Below are 15475 nucleotides of genomic sequence, written 5' to 3'. Positions count from 1 at the left end.
TACTAATGATCCCACTATTTTAGGGGGTGTTGAATCTTTTCATAATATTGATAAAAGTGTATTTGGAGAGGTCATGACTTTATTTAGTGATGAATCCATTATTTCGGAAGAGGTTCCAATTGATTATGAGAACAAAGTTGCTATCTATGATGATTATTGTGATGACATGTATGATATAAAGAATAATGATAACCATGAAACTTGTCATCATGATTTTAATTTTCTATTGGATTATGCCTCACATGATAGTTATTTTGTTGAGTTTGCTCCCACTATTCCGAATGAGAAGAGTTTTGCTTATGTGGAGAGTAGTCAAATTTATATGCTTGTGCACCATGAGAATAATGCTTTATGTGATAGCAATATTGTTGAATTCATTCATGATGCCACTAAAAATTATTATGAGGGAGGAATATATGCTTGTAGGAGTTGCAATAATATTTCCTCCCTATGTGTTGAAAATCTTGAAGTTATGCTTGTTTTTCCTTCCTATGCTAGTTGATTCTTGTTCCCATAAATTGTTTGCTCAAAAACTCCCTATGCATAGGAAGTGGGTTAGACTTAAATGCGCTAGTCTTATGCTTCATGATGCTCCCATTATGTTTCAATTCTTATCTTTTATGCGAGCATCATTGAAATCATCATGCCTAGCTATGGGCATTAAACACTAGCGCTTGTTGGGAGGCAACCCAATTTTTTTCTTGTTTTTTCTTTTGTTTTTCAATAAATACACAATATTACCTCTGTAGTAATTGTGTTTTGGTGTTTTAATTAGTGTTTGAGCCAAGTAAGACCTTTGGGATGGTCTATGGTGATAGTTAACTTGATTCTGTGCAAAAACAAAAACTTTTGCTCTCAGTCCAAGAATTTTGAAAATTCACTGGAACGTGCTTTTGATCTAAATTTTTTACACAAAATTGATATATAAATTGCCTAGATTTTCCTAATGTTTCAGAATTTTTGGAGTTATAGAAGTATACGAAGTTTCCAGATTACTACAGACTGTTATTTTTGACAGATTCTGTTTTCGCTGTGTTGTTTGCTTATTTTGATGAATATAAGAACCATGGAGAAGTTGGAATACTGTAGATATTACACGAATATAAAATTGGAATGAGTTCACAACAGTACCTAAGTGGTGATTTGCTTTGTTATACTAACGGAGCTTACAAGTTTTCTGTTGAGTTTTGTGTTGTGAAGTTTTCAAGTTTTGGGTAAAGTTTTGATGGACTACAAAATAAAGAGTGGCAAGAGCCTAAGATTGGGGATGCCCAAGGAACCCCAAGGTAATATTCAAGGACAACCAAGCATCTAAGCTTAGGGATGCCCCGGATGGCATCCTCTCTTTCGTCTTCAATCCATCGGTAAATTTACACGAGGCTATATTTTTATTCACCACATGATATGTGTTCTTCTTGGAGCGTCTTGTATGGTATGGGTCTTTGATTTTTAGTTTGCCACAATCATCCTTGCTGAACACACCTTTTGAGAGGAACACACATGAATCGTGAATTTATTAGAATACCCTATATGCTCCACTTATATTATTTTGAGAGTATTTAAACATCATGGTAATTTTCTTAGGTTATGAATTTAGTCCTAATATGATGGGCATCCAAGAGGGATATAATAAAAACTTTTATATAAAGTGCATTGGATACTATGAGCAGTTTGATTCCTTGTGATTGTTTTGAGATATGAGAATGATGATATTAGAGTTATGCTAGTGAGTAATTGTGGATTGTAGAAATACTTGTGTTGAAAGTTTGTGATTCCCGTAGTATGCACGTATGGTGAACCGTTATGTAACGAAGTTGGAGCATGATTTGTTTATTGATTGTCTTTCTTATGAGTGACGGTCGAGGACGAGCGATGGTCTTTTCCTACCAATCTATCCCCCTAGGAGCATGCGCGTAGTACTTTGTTTCGATGACTAATAGATTTTTGCAGTAAGTATGTGAGTTCTTTATGACTAATGTTGAGTCCATGGATTATACGCACTCTCATCCTTTCACCATTGCTAGCCTCTCTTGTGTCGTGCAACTTTCACCGGTACCATACACTCACCATATACCTTCCTCAAAACAGCCACCATACCTACCTATTATGGCATTTCCATAGCCATTCCGAGATATATTGCCATGCAACTTCCACCGTTCCGTTTATTATGACACACACTTCATCATTGTCATATTGCTTTGCATGATCATGTAGTTGACATAGTATTTGTGACAAAGCCACCATTCATAATTTTCATACATGTCACTCTTGAGTCATTGCACATCCCGGCACACCGCTGGAGGCATTCATATAGAGTCATATTTTGTTCTAAGTATCGAGTTGTAATTCTTGAGATGTAAGTAAATAAAAGTGTGATGATCTTCATTCTTAGAGCATTGCCCCATGTGAGGAAAAATAAAGAGGCCAAAGAAGCCAAACAAAAAAAGAGAAAAGGAAAAAAAGAAAAAAAAAAGAAAAAAGAAAAAATGAGAGAAAAGAGAGAAGGGGCAATGTTAATATCCTTTTTCCACACTTGTGCTTCAAAGTAGCACCATGATTTTCATGATAGAGAGTCTCCTATGTTGTCACTTTCATATACTAGTGGGAATTTTTCAGTATAGAACTTGGCTTGTATATTCCAACGATGGGCTTCCTCAAATTGCCCTAGCTAGGTCTTCATGAGCAAGCAAGTTGGATGCACACCCACTTAGTTTCTTTTGAGCTTTCATAAACTTATAGCTCTAGTGCATCCGTTGCATGGCAATCCCTACTCACTCACATAGATATCTATTGATGGGCATCTCCATAGCCCGTTGATACGCCTAATTGATGTGTGACTATCTCCTTCTTTTTGTCTTCTCCACAACCACCATATTCTATTCCACCTATGGTGCTATGTCCATGGCTCGCACTCATGTATTGTGTGAAAGTTGAAAAGGTTTGAGAACATCAAAGGTATGAAACAATTGCTTGTCTTGTCATCGGGGTTGTGCATGATTTGAATACTTTGTGTGACGAAGATGGAGCATAGCTAGACTATATGATTTTGTAGGGATAGCTTTCTTTGGCCATGTTATTTTGAGAAGACATGATTGCTTATTAGTATGCTTGAAGTATTATTGTTTTTATGTCAATATTAAACTTTTGTTTTGAATCTTATGGATATGAATATTCTTGCCATAATAGAGAAGATTACATGGATAAATATGTTAGGTAGCATTCCACATAAAAAATTCTGTTTTTATCATTTACCTACTCGAGGACGAGCGTGAATTAAGCTTGGGGATGCTTGATACGTCTCCAACGTATATATAATTTTTGATTGTTCCATGCTATTATATTATCTATGTTGGATGTTTTATATGCTATTTTATATTAATTTTGGGACTAACCTATTAACCTAGGGCCCAATTCCAGTTTCTGTTTTTTCCTTGTTTTTGAGTTTTACAAAAGGCTAGCAAAATATTGAGAAGCATCCAACCAAGAAACGAAAAATCTCATAAGCGGGCATTAAGCATAACTAACACCGAATAATGCACCATAAGTAGGATGTAATTTCATTGCTTAACTATTGACTTTCGTTCTTGCATATGGAATCACAAACCTTAACATCAATATTCTTACTAAAGCATAATTACTCATCAACATGACTCACATATTATATCATCATATCGCAAAACTATTACAAAGAACCAATTTTATTTTGTCCAATGATCTTCATGAAAGTTTTTACATATCCCTCTTTAATATCTATCACTTTGGGACTAATTTCATATGTTGCTTTTCATAGCTCAAACAAATCTAAGTGAAGAACATGAGCACAAAAATTTTCTTCTCTCAAAATAATATAAGTGAAGCAAGAGAGAATTTCTTAAAAAATTTACTAACTCTCAAATAAATCTAAGTGAAGCATGAGAGTATTTCTTCAAAAATACTAAAGCACACTGTGCTCAAAAAGATATAAGTGAAGCACTAGAGCAATTCCATAGCTCATAAAGATTTAAGTGAAGCATAGAGAGGAATTCTAACAAATCATAGCATAATTTTGGCTCTCTCAAATAGGTGTGTCCAGCAAGGATACTTGACTTAAAATAAAAAGCAAAACAAGCAAAGACTCATATCATACAAGACGCTCCAAGCAAAACTCATGATATGTGACTAATAAAAATATAGTTCCAAGTAAAATACCGATGGTCGTTAGAAGAAAGAGGGGATGCCACTCGGGCATCCCCAAGCTTAGTTGCTTGCTTCTCATTTTAGATAATAGCTTGGGATGCCACGGGCATCCCCAAGCTTAGGCTCTTCTTACTCCTTATTCCTTCATCCATCGTGATCTCACCCAAAACTTGAAAACTTCAATCACACAAAACTCAACAAAACCTTCGTGAGATCCGTTAGTATAACAAAGCAAATCACTACTCTAAGTACCGTTGCAAACCCATTCATATTTTATTTTTGCATTATATCTACTGTATTCCAACTTTGCTATGGCTCATACCCCCCGATAGAGTCCATAGATTCATCAAAAAAGCACACAACGCAAAGAAAACAAAATCTGTCAAAAATAGAACAGTCTGTAGCAATCTGAAAACTTCGAATACTTCTGTAACTCCAAAAAATCTGAAAACTTAGGACAACGTGGGCAATTTGTATATCAATCTTGTGTAAAAAATCAGAATTTTATCATGCGTCTGTGAATTTTCAAAATTGTTTTACTGGATGCAAAAGTTTCTGTTTTTCAACAAGATCAAAGCAACTATCGCCCAACATGATCCTAAAGGCTTTACTTGGCACAAACACTAATTAAAACATAAAAAACACAATCATAACAGTAGCATAATTGTGCAAACACTCAAGAACAGAAAGAAAAAGACAAAAATAAATTTTATTCATTGGGTTGCCCCCCCAACAAGCGTTATTGTTTTACGCCCCTAATTAGACATAATGCATAGATTCAAGTATTGTCATCTTTAGTTTCATTTTCCTTAGAGGTGTTTTTTGTCAGGAGGTTTTGCAAAAACAACATAAAACACCTTATCCATAGAGACTTTAGCACTATCAAGTTGCTTATCATCATATCCCCTTTGATTTCCGGCAACAATCCAAGAATAGTGTTGATTAACATCATTGAAAACATGTTGAATAATATCTAAAACAGGGACTTCCTTTTCAAGATTCTCATCAAATATTCGATTATCCCCAAGCAAATGCCTTAGCACATAATCACTATTATAAAGAATCTCATCTATCACCGGTTTTTCACGATTCATACCATAGAAATCAAAAAATTCCCTAGCTTCCCTTATTATGTAATTAAATTCATTCATACGAACAAGGGTGGCCAACTTTTTAGCCTTGAGATTCTTTATAACGGGTAACTCAAAAAACAATCTTTGCAAAGTAGGATGGGTACGGATAAATTTATTTTCAAGTTTCAGAAGTAGTGCTGAAATAGCTTCCGCATAAGATTTAGTCCTTTTAAGTATAGGAACATCGTCAAGACTTAAATTTCCAACACAATTGAAAAATTCTTGGATACGTTCTTTCCCTATAACATTCCCTTGCCCCAAAACAAAAGTTTTAGCATCCAGATTGCCAGATCGTCCAATTTTAGGAGTTAGACTATCATCTGTTTCTACCATACCAAAGTCACTCATGGTGACAAATCGTAGCAAACAAAAAATTCCAACGAGAAACGCAAACGACAAATTTTTGTGAAGTGGGGGAGATGAAAATGAGAGGCAAATGGCAAATAATGTAATTTGCAAGAAGATGAGATTTGTGATTACGAACCTGGTAGATGTTGATGATGTCTCCCCGGCAAGAAATTCCTTTTGAAGCGGCTTGAACTACGTCGGTATTTTCTAAAGAGGAAGGGATGAGGCAGCACAGCTATGGTAGTCGACGGTGAAGGAAAGAGAGAAAAACTAAAGGAGAGAAAGTGGGAGGATGGAGGCGCGAGGATGGAAAGGAAAGGGAGGGTTTTTGGGTGGGCCGAGTGTGTCGAAGTCTATATGGCTGCCGTTCGGACTCTCAAAAAGCCTTCATTTTATCTTAGATCTGTCGAAAAAAGTACGTCCGGCTCGACACACCAATTCAGGTCCGAACTAGACGACTTAACCTGTGGTTGGATGGTTAGAGGGACTGTGCCTGGTGCTCACATTTTATCCTGGATTTATTTCAGGATTTTCGGCGATGCGCATTCAGTGGGAGGAAACGTTCCCGTCGACGAGGTGCCTACATTGACTTCGTAAATTTGAAGATGATATGCCGGCTCAGTCTTTCGAAGGTGCTCATAGGGGTAGGATGTATGTGTACGTTCATAAAGGTGAATATATGTGTATGTATATAAGCGCTTGCGTCTGTACTGTGTTAAAAGAAAACATGTCCGACAGCGCAGTTCGGACGGACGTGGGCTGAGGAAAAATGTAACGACTACCGAGTGGCGACGAAGACTTGACTTGGCCGGCCAGTGGGCAAGTCTCCGTGTACCGACGAAGACTTTGACTGAGCTGAGCAGACCGAAATTCCCGACCCCCTTCTTCCTCCTCCCACTCCCTCTCTCCTCCCTTCTGCTCTCTCCAGATCCCCAAACCCCCGATGCTCTTCAGACAAGTGAACCAAATGTGCTAGATCCACCACCACGCAAGAGAGAGAAGGTAGGAGGAGCCAGCCAAGCCATGGCGGAGCTGGCGGTGGGGCTGGCCAAGTCGGTGGTGGCGGGGACGCTGAGCAAGGCGCACGCGGCGGTGCAGGAGGAGGCCAAGCTGCGCCTCAGCGCGCGCCGGGACCTCGTCTTCATCACGGAGGAGTTCGAGATGATGCAGTCCTTTCTCAACGTCGCCAACGCGGAGCGCGTCGAGAACCCGGTGGTGCGGACCTGGGTGCGCCAGATCCGCGAGCTGGCCTACGACGTGGAGGACTGCATCGAGCTCGTCGTCCACCTCGACAAGGGCAAGACCAGCTTCTGCTTCCGCCTCCGCCGGCTCTGCGTCCCCTGGGCGCGCCCGCCGCGCCCGCCGGCTCTGGACCAGGCGGTGGACGAGATAGAGCAGCTCAAGGCCAGGGTCGCCGACGTCAGCACCAGGAACGCGCGCTACAGCCTCATCAGCGACACTGGCTCCAGGCCCGTCCCGCAGCAGCAGCTGACGGCGGCAGCCGCCGCCGGCGACACGGACATGCTCGCCGAGGCGAGGGATGCCGCCCGGAGAGAGCACCACGTCCTCGATCTCACCCAGCTCATCACCAGACAAGTCAGTGACGACCACGACCTTCAGGTGATCTCCATCTGGGGCTCCGCCGGCGAAAATGGGACCACATCCATCATAACCAAGAGCTACATTGACCCAGAGATCTGCAGAACCTTCACCCACCGCGCCTGGGTGAAGCTAATGCGTCCTTTCAGTCCCCAAGATTTCATCCGGAGCTTGATGCTCCAGTTCTGTGCAGCCACAGGTACAGATGTGCTAACAATGATGCAGGAAACCCAGGAAGTTCTCTTCAGGGGCTTCCAGGAGCTACTTACACAGACACAGGGGAGGTACCTCCTCGTCGTGGAAGACCTGTCAAACATGGCCGATTGGCATTCTTTGAAGACTTTCCTTCCGGACAGGATGAAAGGAAGCTGGATCGTCGTGTCCACGCAGCAACCCGAAGTAGCAAGCTCGTGCATCGGGGCCCCGTACCAGATACTAGAGCTCAAACAGTTCTCGCCCGAGCACTCTGTTTGTGCCCTCTTCAAGAAGGTAAGGTGCCTCAATCAGTTTTGTTTTCTAATCTAAAAACACATTTTTAGGTCTTCAAAAAATTCTGAATAGGTTTTCACAAGTATATATAGATTTCACTACACACCTTGAAAATTTCACTGACAAGTATTTGTATTTGTAGGCCACGTAAATAGATAATACATGGATCTGCAATGGATGGACTATTTCCTATTATAGACCTAAACACCTGTTATTTTTGTCTAGCTCACAAGTTAAAGTACTTACTAACGATTTTTTATGAATATGTAATGCACATCTAATCATCTATGCATACACATATGTAAGTAATTTCATTATTTTCATAAACATGAAAATATGAAGCCTGAAAACTATTAATTGTTGACCTTTTCAGTTTTGTCTCGTAAAAATACTCAAGGGTTTGTAGAATAACATGTCTTCATTCTAGTGAAGAATCTAATGACCATTACTCTATCTAGCTATTATGTGACCGGATATTTGGAGTTTTTATCAAATAAAGTAGTAACGCACAAACTTTCTGAAATTATATGATGTTTTGTATAATTTATAACTCAAACACAGGTTTATGACTAGTACATAAATATATATGAATTATGGGACGCGTGTATCTCATTACCTACCACCTGCCCCCTCATGTAAATGGTCTAACAAAATAGTCAACATCCTCTTTTTCCAGAGAGAACCCTCTTTTTAAGTTACCTGAGATATAACACTTAGTTGTTTCATCATGTACTTTGCCTCTCCCTAGTTATCCTTGTGTGTCAAAACTTTTCTCAACACATTTTTTTTTGCGGGTTTCTCAACATATATGTATAATGGTGTACAGGGTTCTCCTGACGGTGGAGATAAAGGCAAGAAACCAGCTGACAATGATTCTTTTCTCGTTGGACGTGAGTCACAAATGAAAGAACTTTCTGAATATCCAGCAAAAGCACGTATAAGGTCTTGCCAAGTTGTGTCTGTATGGGGGATTGCGGGTGTTGGGAAATCAGCTCTGGTGAAAAAGTTGTACGATGAGAAAATGTGCTATACAAAACTATTTGAGAAGTATCGCTGGGTGAATGTATCTCATCCATTCAATTTAAGGGATTTCCGTCGGAGCTTACCTCCGGATTTTCATTTTAAGGAATCAAGGTGGCTCATTGTTATTGATGATATCCGGTCCAAAAAAGAATGGGACTTGATACAGTCTTCTTTGGCAATGCCTAGATCCTCTATGAGTGTTATTTTAGTCATTACAACTGATAAAAGCATTGCTGCATATTGTGCAAATAGCGAAGAGCTCATGTTTAATGTCAAAGGTCTAGAAGCTGCAGCAGCCTTACGTCTGTTCAGAGCTGAGGTATGTTTTTCCCTCGAGACTCTAGTTTCGTGCATGCATGTTTTCAGAAACTTAACCCCTAATGCATGTGTTTATTCGCCCCCTTCACTGAGAGATATCAAGAAACTTTATATATTGTCTTAACCCTCAAGTCTCAATCTATATTTTATGGGTGTGACCAGTAACATCAGTTTTATGTCGATGTTGTTAAATGAATCGAATAAGTTGGCCATATTGACCATTGTGTACTTAATTAGTAGTGTGTGTACCGATTTCGAATTACGGCACATGTTTTGCACTGCAAAATTAGTCCACATACAGGGACGGAGCTGCTTGGTAAGCATTGGGGTCAATTGACCCCAATGAAGTTAGGCAATCCTTCATTAGTTTAGTACTAATGACTATTCATTTATGGAAGATGACCCCACTGTCATAGACATGACCCCAGTAGACTTTTTTTCTAGCTTTGTCCCTGTCCACATATAACATGTAGCTGCCTACATGTGGAAGTGTACCCATGTAGTCAGCCACATTGTGTGCCTTCAACCATGAGCAGATGGTTCTGATGTCTGAAGGTGTGATGATCCTGCCGCTTAGTAATTAATATGACTTTGCTTATAACCCAGCAAATCTCGGGTTGGTTAAGGCAGCATTGAAAAGAAATATTGATATATTGTTAACCGACCATTGAGTTTCAATAATAAAGAATTAAGATTACCTTACAAAGATAGTTTTACTCTATTTATTCCTTGAAATTTTACCATTACAATTTGGAATGTGTATGAGTATGGCATGACTAGCATCATTTATTTCTGAAGTTATGTACGTATATGATATGACTAGTATCATGCATGTTTTAAAGATAGGGGCACATTATATTCTGCACCTGAGACATCAGATTAGTATAATTGACATTATTTAATCTTAAATTGTTGGAACTGTATAGGTATCCAAGACAAATCCATCTGTCACGACAGCTCTAGAAGATTTCCAAGTACAAGAACTTATTTTGAAGTGTGGAGGTCTCCCCAAAGTAATTGTTGCCATAGCAGGCGCATTGGCCAAACAAACGGTCACATGGATGGATACTGTAGTTTCTTTGAATCAGAGATTTATGCACCACCTGCAGACCAAGCCAGACTATGATAGTTTACGTGCTCTATTTGGTTGGATGCATTCCTACTTCCACACTTGCCCAGATTCACTCAAGCCATGCATCTTCTACCTGTCAATCTATCCTCGAGACCACCCCGTTCGGCGAAGGAGACTAGTAAGGCGGTGGATTGCAGAGGGCTACTCCAGGGACGGCGATGAAGAATCAGCGGAGGAGAATGGGGAGAGGCAGTTTTCCGAGCTCCTTGATCTGAGCATAATCCAGCAGCTACCGCACTTAGTCACCAATGCATTGGACACAAGGATGGTGTTATGTCAGGTCAATGGTTTCATCCGCGAGTACATCATCCCGCGGCGAAAAGAAGAGAACCTTATGTTTGAGCTGGGGGCTAATTGTGCCCTAACCACTCGGCGCACAGGACGCCACCTTATCATATTACACGACTGGAACAGAGACAGAATTGTGTTTGAGAGCATGGATTTCTCGCGGCTGAGGTCACTAACAGTGTTTGGGAAGTGGGAATCCTTCTTCATCTCTGAAAATATGTTTCTTCTTCGGGTGCTTGATCTAGAGGATGCATCAGGTTTAGATTACGATGATCTTGAGAACATAGTAAAATGGCTGCGTCGCCTCAAGTTCCTCTCATTGCGAGGACGGCGTGAGATCCACCATCTGCCGGGCAATATGGATCATCTGAGGCAACTGCAGACTTTGGATGTCAGAGGCACCTCCATAGTCACCCTGCCAGAGAACATCACGAAGTTGCAGAAGCTGCAGTACATTCGTGCTGGCACCAACGACGTCCCAGCATCTACATCGCCGCCTAGTGCATCCAACTGGCTACCCAAAATCTGCGCATGCCATCATAGAGTTGGCGTTGAGGTGCCTGCAGGAATTGGGAAACTAACGGCATTGCACACGCTTGGTGTTGTGAATGTTGCTGCTTCAGGAGGGAAGGCCATGGCGAAAGCCCTCAAGAAGCTCACACAGTTACGCAAGCTCGGAGTGTCTGGCATCAACAGGAAGAACATCAAAGAGTTTTTCTCTGCAATCAAGGGGCATGTTCATCTGGAATCATTGTCAGTCCGGCTTGACAAGGACAATCAAGGCTGTTTCTTGGATGATGAGATATCCTTGCCCTGGAAGAATCTACGGAGTCTTAAATTGTATGGGCTCCAAGATAGGTTGCCGTTACTAAGGGGCCTTGAATATCAGCAAGTATTGAGTGACCAGTTCAGCAAACTCACGAAGATGGATCTGGAGATGGCCACTTTAAATGAACAAGACATCAAATTCCTTGGTGAGGTGCCGAAACTATGCATTCTACGCCTTCGTATCAAGCAGCCCAGTCTAAATTTTATCGTCAAGATAGATGCAAGCGTGTTGGCCGCCTACAAAAAGGTCAAGATCCTCGAGATTGGTTGCAGCTCCAGCCCATTATCAGTGGAATTTGGATCAGAGACAATGAAAAATCTTGAGCTGCTCAAGCTTGACTGCTCCAGTGGGACAACATACGCTCTTGATGGCCTGGATTTTCTATCTGAACTCAAAGAAGTCTCGCTTATTGGTAGCAAGGATGGTACATTCAACACTGAACTGACGAACAAACTCGGCAAACACCCAAAGAAACCTGTCTTGAAGATGGAGGAATTACCACTTCCGTGCTGAAGGGCTATTTTTTTTTATGATTGTTCCCTGGATTCACTTCTACCCGCCACTAGCCCATTCAAGTCTTTGCAAAGCCTGGTTGGTTTTTGCAACATTATGTACACGTATTTGGTCATTTATCGGTTCCATACATGTGTTCTGTCAAAAATGTACTACACTCTACAACACATGTTTGTGATTTGTTTTCTTTTCAACTTGTAAATACTTCTATTTTATTGCCCCTATGTTAATGAACGAATCAATAAAAGCTCCTATTTCAGAGGAAAAAAACATGTTTATGGCGAATTTACGAGCCGTCCATCCACCTTAATCGGATGGTGGAAAAATAGAAGTTACGACGAGTTACAAAATGAGAATTACGGGAAATTACATATAACAGTGGGACCGGTACATGTTTTCGATGGGACCAGTTATTTTTCCGAAGGGTAGATCCGTCTTGGAAAATTTCTCTTCCGTTCCGTTCTTACGACAGTTTCCGCGGCCATCCCCACGCAGATAATCCGGTCGCATAGCCGCCGCCGCCGCCCTTCCCGCCGATCCCGCGGCGGCCTCAATCAAGGGAAGCAACCACCGGCCCGCATCCCTGGTCTCGCTCCTGCCGCGAGGGTTCCAGCCCGGCGGCAGGAAACGGAAACCCTCGGCTGCGGCGTGCCGATCCCGCCCGAAGCCTCCCTGCCCCAGTGCCTCCTCCGTTGAGCAGACGGTGACGCCCAGCAAGGCCGGCCACCAGTCCGTGGGTAGGCAACGGCATACATGGGTGTAGCAGTATGGGGGGAATTACTAATCCGATCCCATATTACCTCCAGCACGGTTCAACTCCTCCCCTTCCCTTCCCCTTTGTGTGAATCTTCTTCCTTTTTTCTTGTTATTTGTTCATATACGTATGCCTATAGTAGTTCATTGTTTCTCTCTCTGATCTGTGTGGAAATTTACTCACCCTCTGTATCAGTACTAGTTTTTCTTAATATTTCTACCACACTGTTCATATGGAATGTAGTTTAGTAATTCGATATCCCATATTTGTTCTATTGTGAAGTCGGTGTTTGCTATTTCTTCCTACAAATTTTTTTCCTCAACTAATCTTTCAGTACAAGGTGACACTTCAGAATATTGACATAGTTACTGAAGTTTGGTAGTGCTGTTTTCATGTTTTTTATCAAGTTGACGTGCTATTTTTTGCAAGCTTTGATACAAGATGACAGTTGATCAATTGGAAGAACTGAAAGCCCTTTGGTGTGCTTTCTTTCCTGGAACTGATCTTTGGGGAATAACATCTGAAGAATGGAAAGAGATTGGTTGGCAAGGAACAGACCCATCTACAGGTTTTAGGTATTAGATTTGTACTTTATTGCAGTTACTATACTTTGTCTAAAAGAAGTTACTGTACATATGCATTTCCCGATCAGTATTCTGTAGCTAAACTAGGAAACTTGATATGTATGATTTTTCATGAGTTGGCATTAAGAGGTGGAGGCTTCGTCTCCTTGGAAAATTTGTTATTCTTCGCCATGATCTATCTGGTGAGTGCATGTTGTTAATCTCCTTGAAACAGTACTCTCCTTTATTTTCAAATTGCTTTACTCACCATGCTGTCTTTTTGAAGAAGTAAATTACAGGCAGGCAGGACCCAACAACTGCTTCTTCCATCAATTCTTCAATCTGCATTCCGTATTTTTGCTGTTAACTATCCATCAGTTCCCAGTTTGCATAGAGGCTGAACTTCTTGTTTCAAATATTTGGAGAACGCTTTTGATCGAGTGGCAACTTGCAGCACGTAAATAATGTACATTATAATGTCACTGAAGGGAGTTTCACAGTTCATCTTGTATGTCATGGACACTGTCAGATTATGCTCAATCCATTTCATGCAGTTTACTTTCGTTTCTTGTGAACATATGTCATGTACAATAAATTCCATAGTCCGGACAGAAATCTAGGAACCAATGATGTTTATCGAGCGAAAGAAATTGCATTAGGCATGTTTACAGGGATCAAATCTCTGTGCTGATGCTCGAATTGAAGTGGCATTTGTTCGGACTTCAGACTAATGCTATCAACATACACGAGAACAGAGTGTCATACTTGAAGTGAGCAAGGCTTCCTCCGAGGTATATCCCCTGAGCCTGAACTAGTGAACGCTGAATGCCTGAAGACACGTGCCCGATTGCGAGGTGTTCTTTTCTCCAGTGACATGATGGTACATCCATGGACTTTCTTTGGCTGCAAAGCAAAACCGTCTCTGCATTTCTTTGGGCTCACGTGTGCGCTAAAGGTATAGTAATTTTGTTTCTCATAATATAGGCAATGGCGAGGAGCCAGTCGACTGAAATTTCGTTTGTGCCGGAACGGCTAAGATCGATACTTATGGGCCCGAACGACTAAGATCGATACTTATGGGGCCGAACGACTAAGATCGATACTAGTGAGCCCAAACGAGTAAGATCGGTACTTGTGGGTCCAACCAATTAAGATCGATAATTGTGGGCCCAAACGACTAAGATTGGTACTTGCGGGACCAAATGACTAAGATCCGTACTTGTGTGCTCGAACGACTAAGATAGTAGCGAGACTGAGCGAATAAGACCGGTACTTGTGGGTCCGAACAACTAAGATCGATGCTTGTGGGCCCGAATGACTAAGGTCAATAGTAGTAAGAGTAAGTAAGAACGGTACTTGTGGTTCTGGATGACTAAGATCGATACTTGTGGGCCTGGACGACTAAGATCGATACTTGTGGGCCTAAACGACTAAGAGCGATACTTGTGCGTCTAAATTACTAAGATCGGTACGTGTGGACCCGGACGACTTAGATCAGTACTAGTTAGCCCCGAGCGAGTAAGATCGGTACTTGTGAGTCTAGACGACTAAGAGCGATACTTGTGGGACCGAATTACTAAGATCAGTATTTGTGGACCCGGACGACTAAGATCGGTACTTAAGAACATGCATATGTTAAATGGTCCATTAGTAGGCTTTGTGTTTTTGTCTTCGGTGTGTTTTCACTCGTGACAGGATGAAGGATACCCTTAGTGACATTTACTTTACAATTTTGTTCTGCAAAAGGTTGGAATTTTATATATCTTTCGTATCGTCTGATTAATTTACGTTATTTGTCGAGTTCCATCATTCTTTTGAAGTGAACTACTTTGTTGGTGTTTATCTCTTTAAACTTCCATGTGAAAACGGTTTTTTTTTTTTGCACAAACTTGTTCTTTACACTATATTTCGTCCATGAATGCAAGATGGTTGCCTAAGTAGACGTGTAGATAGCTTACTACCAGAAATCACCTTATATCGCACTGGCAACAATCTGCACTTCTATCGTGTGGTCCTCGGTTTGAGACAAGTTGACCACTTTTTGGAATGTTTTTCTTTCGAAGAACAGGGATCGAATCTATGACATGACTGTACTTACCCACCAAACATTATTCTTTGTAAAGCACGATGGTGATCTCACTGTATAACGAGGCAATGACAAGAATAGGCGTGCAATCTAGCAGCCCCAGCTTTATCAATCTTCAGGAGCCCCAGCAATACATCGCCTAACAAGGCCATGCGCCCGTCTAAATTTCTGTAAACCGCAAGGCAAGCAATACAACCCCCAACGCACACAAATAAACCCACAAA

The 15475-nt window shown here is 41.2% G+C and overlaps 1 protein-coding gene across 6 annotated transcripts; it reads left to right on the top strand.

The window, feature by feature from the left end:
* Nucleotides 1–6487: 6487 nt before the first annotated feature.
* Nucleotides 6488–13727, top strand: LOC123055072 (disease resistance protein Pik-2). Of its 6 annotated transcripts, none has more exons than XM_044478986.1 (5): nucleotides 6488–7745; nucleotides 8572–9087; nucleotides 10013–13177; nucleotides 13314–13368; nucleotides 13465–13727. In XM_044478986.1, the coding sequence occupies exons 1-3, from the start codon at nucleotides 6681–6683 to the stop codon at nucleotides 11846–11848; spliced, it is 3417 nt and encodes a 1138-aa protein (XP_044334921.1). In that variant the 5' UTR covers nucleotides 6488–6680; the 3' UTR covers nucleotides 11849–13177; nucleotides 13314–13368; nucleotides 13465–13727. The 6 variants fall into 6 exon arrangements, with proteins under 6 accessions (XP_044334921.1, XP_044334920.1, XP_044334916.1 ...); XM_044478985.1 differs by having other exon boundaries at nucleotides 13455–13727; XM_044478981.1 differs by having other exon boundaries at nucleotides 13452–13727.
* Nucleotides 13728–15475: the final 1748 nt, after the last annotated feature.

The sequence above is a fragment of the Triticum aestivum genome, chromosome 2D (genome assembly GCF_018294505.1).
Source record: "Triticum aestivum cultivar Chinese Spring chromosome 2D, IWGSC CS RefSeq v2.1, whole genome shotgun sequence".
Lineage (NCBI taxonomy): Eukaryota > Viridiplantae > Streptophyta > Magnoliopsida > Poales > Poaceae > Triticum > Triticum aestivum.
The sequence above is the reverse complement of the archived record's forward strand: the minus strand, read 5'-3'. Positions and strand labels throughout refer to the sequence as shown.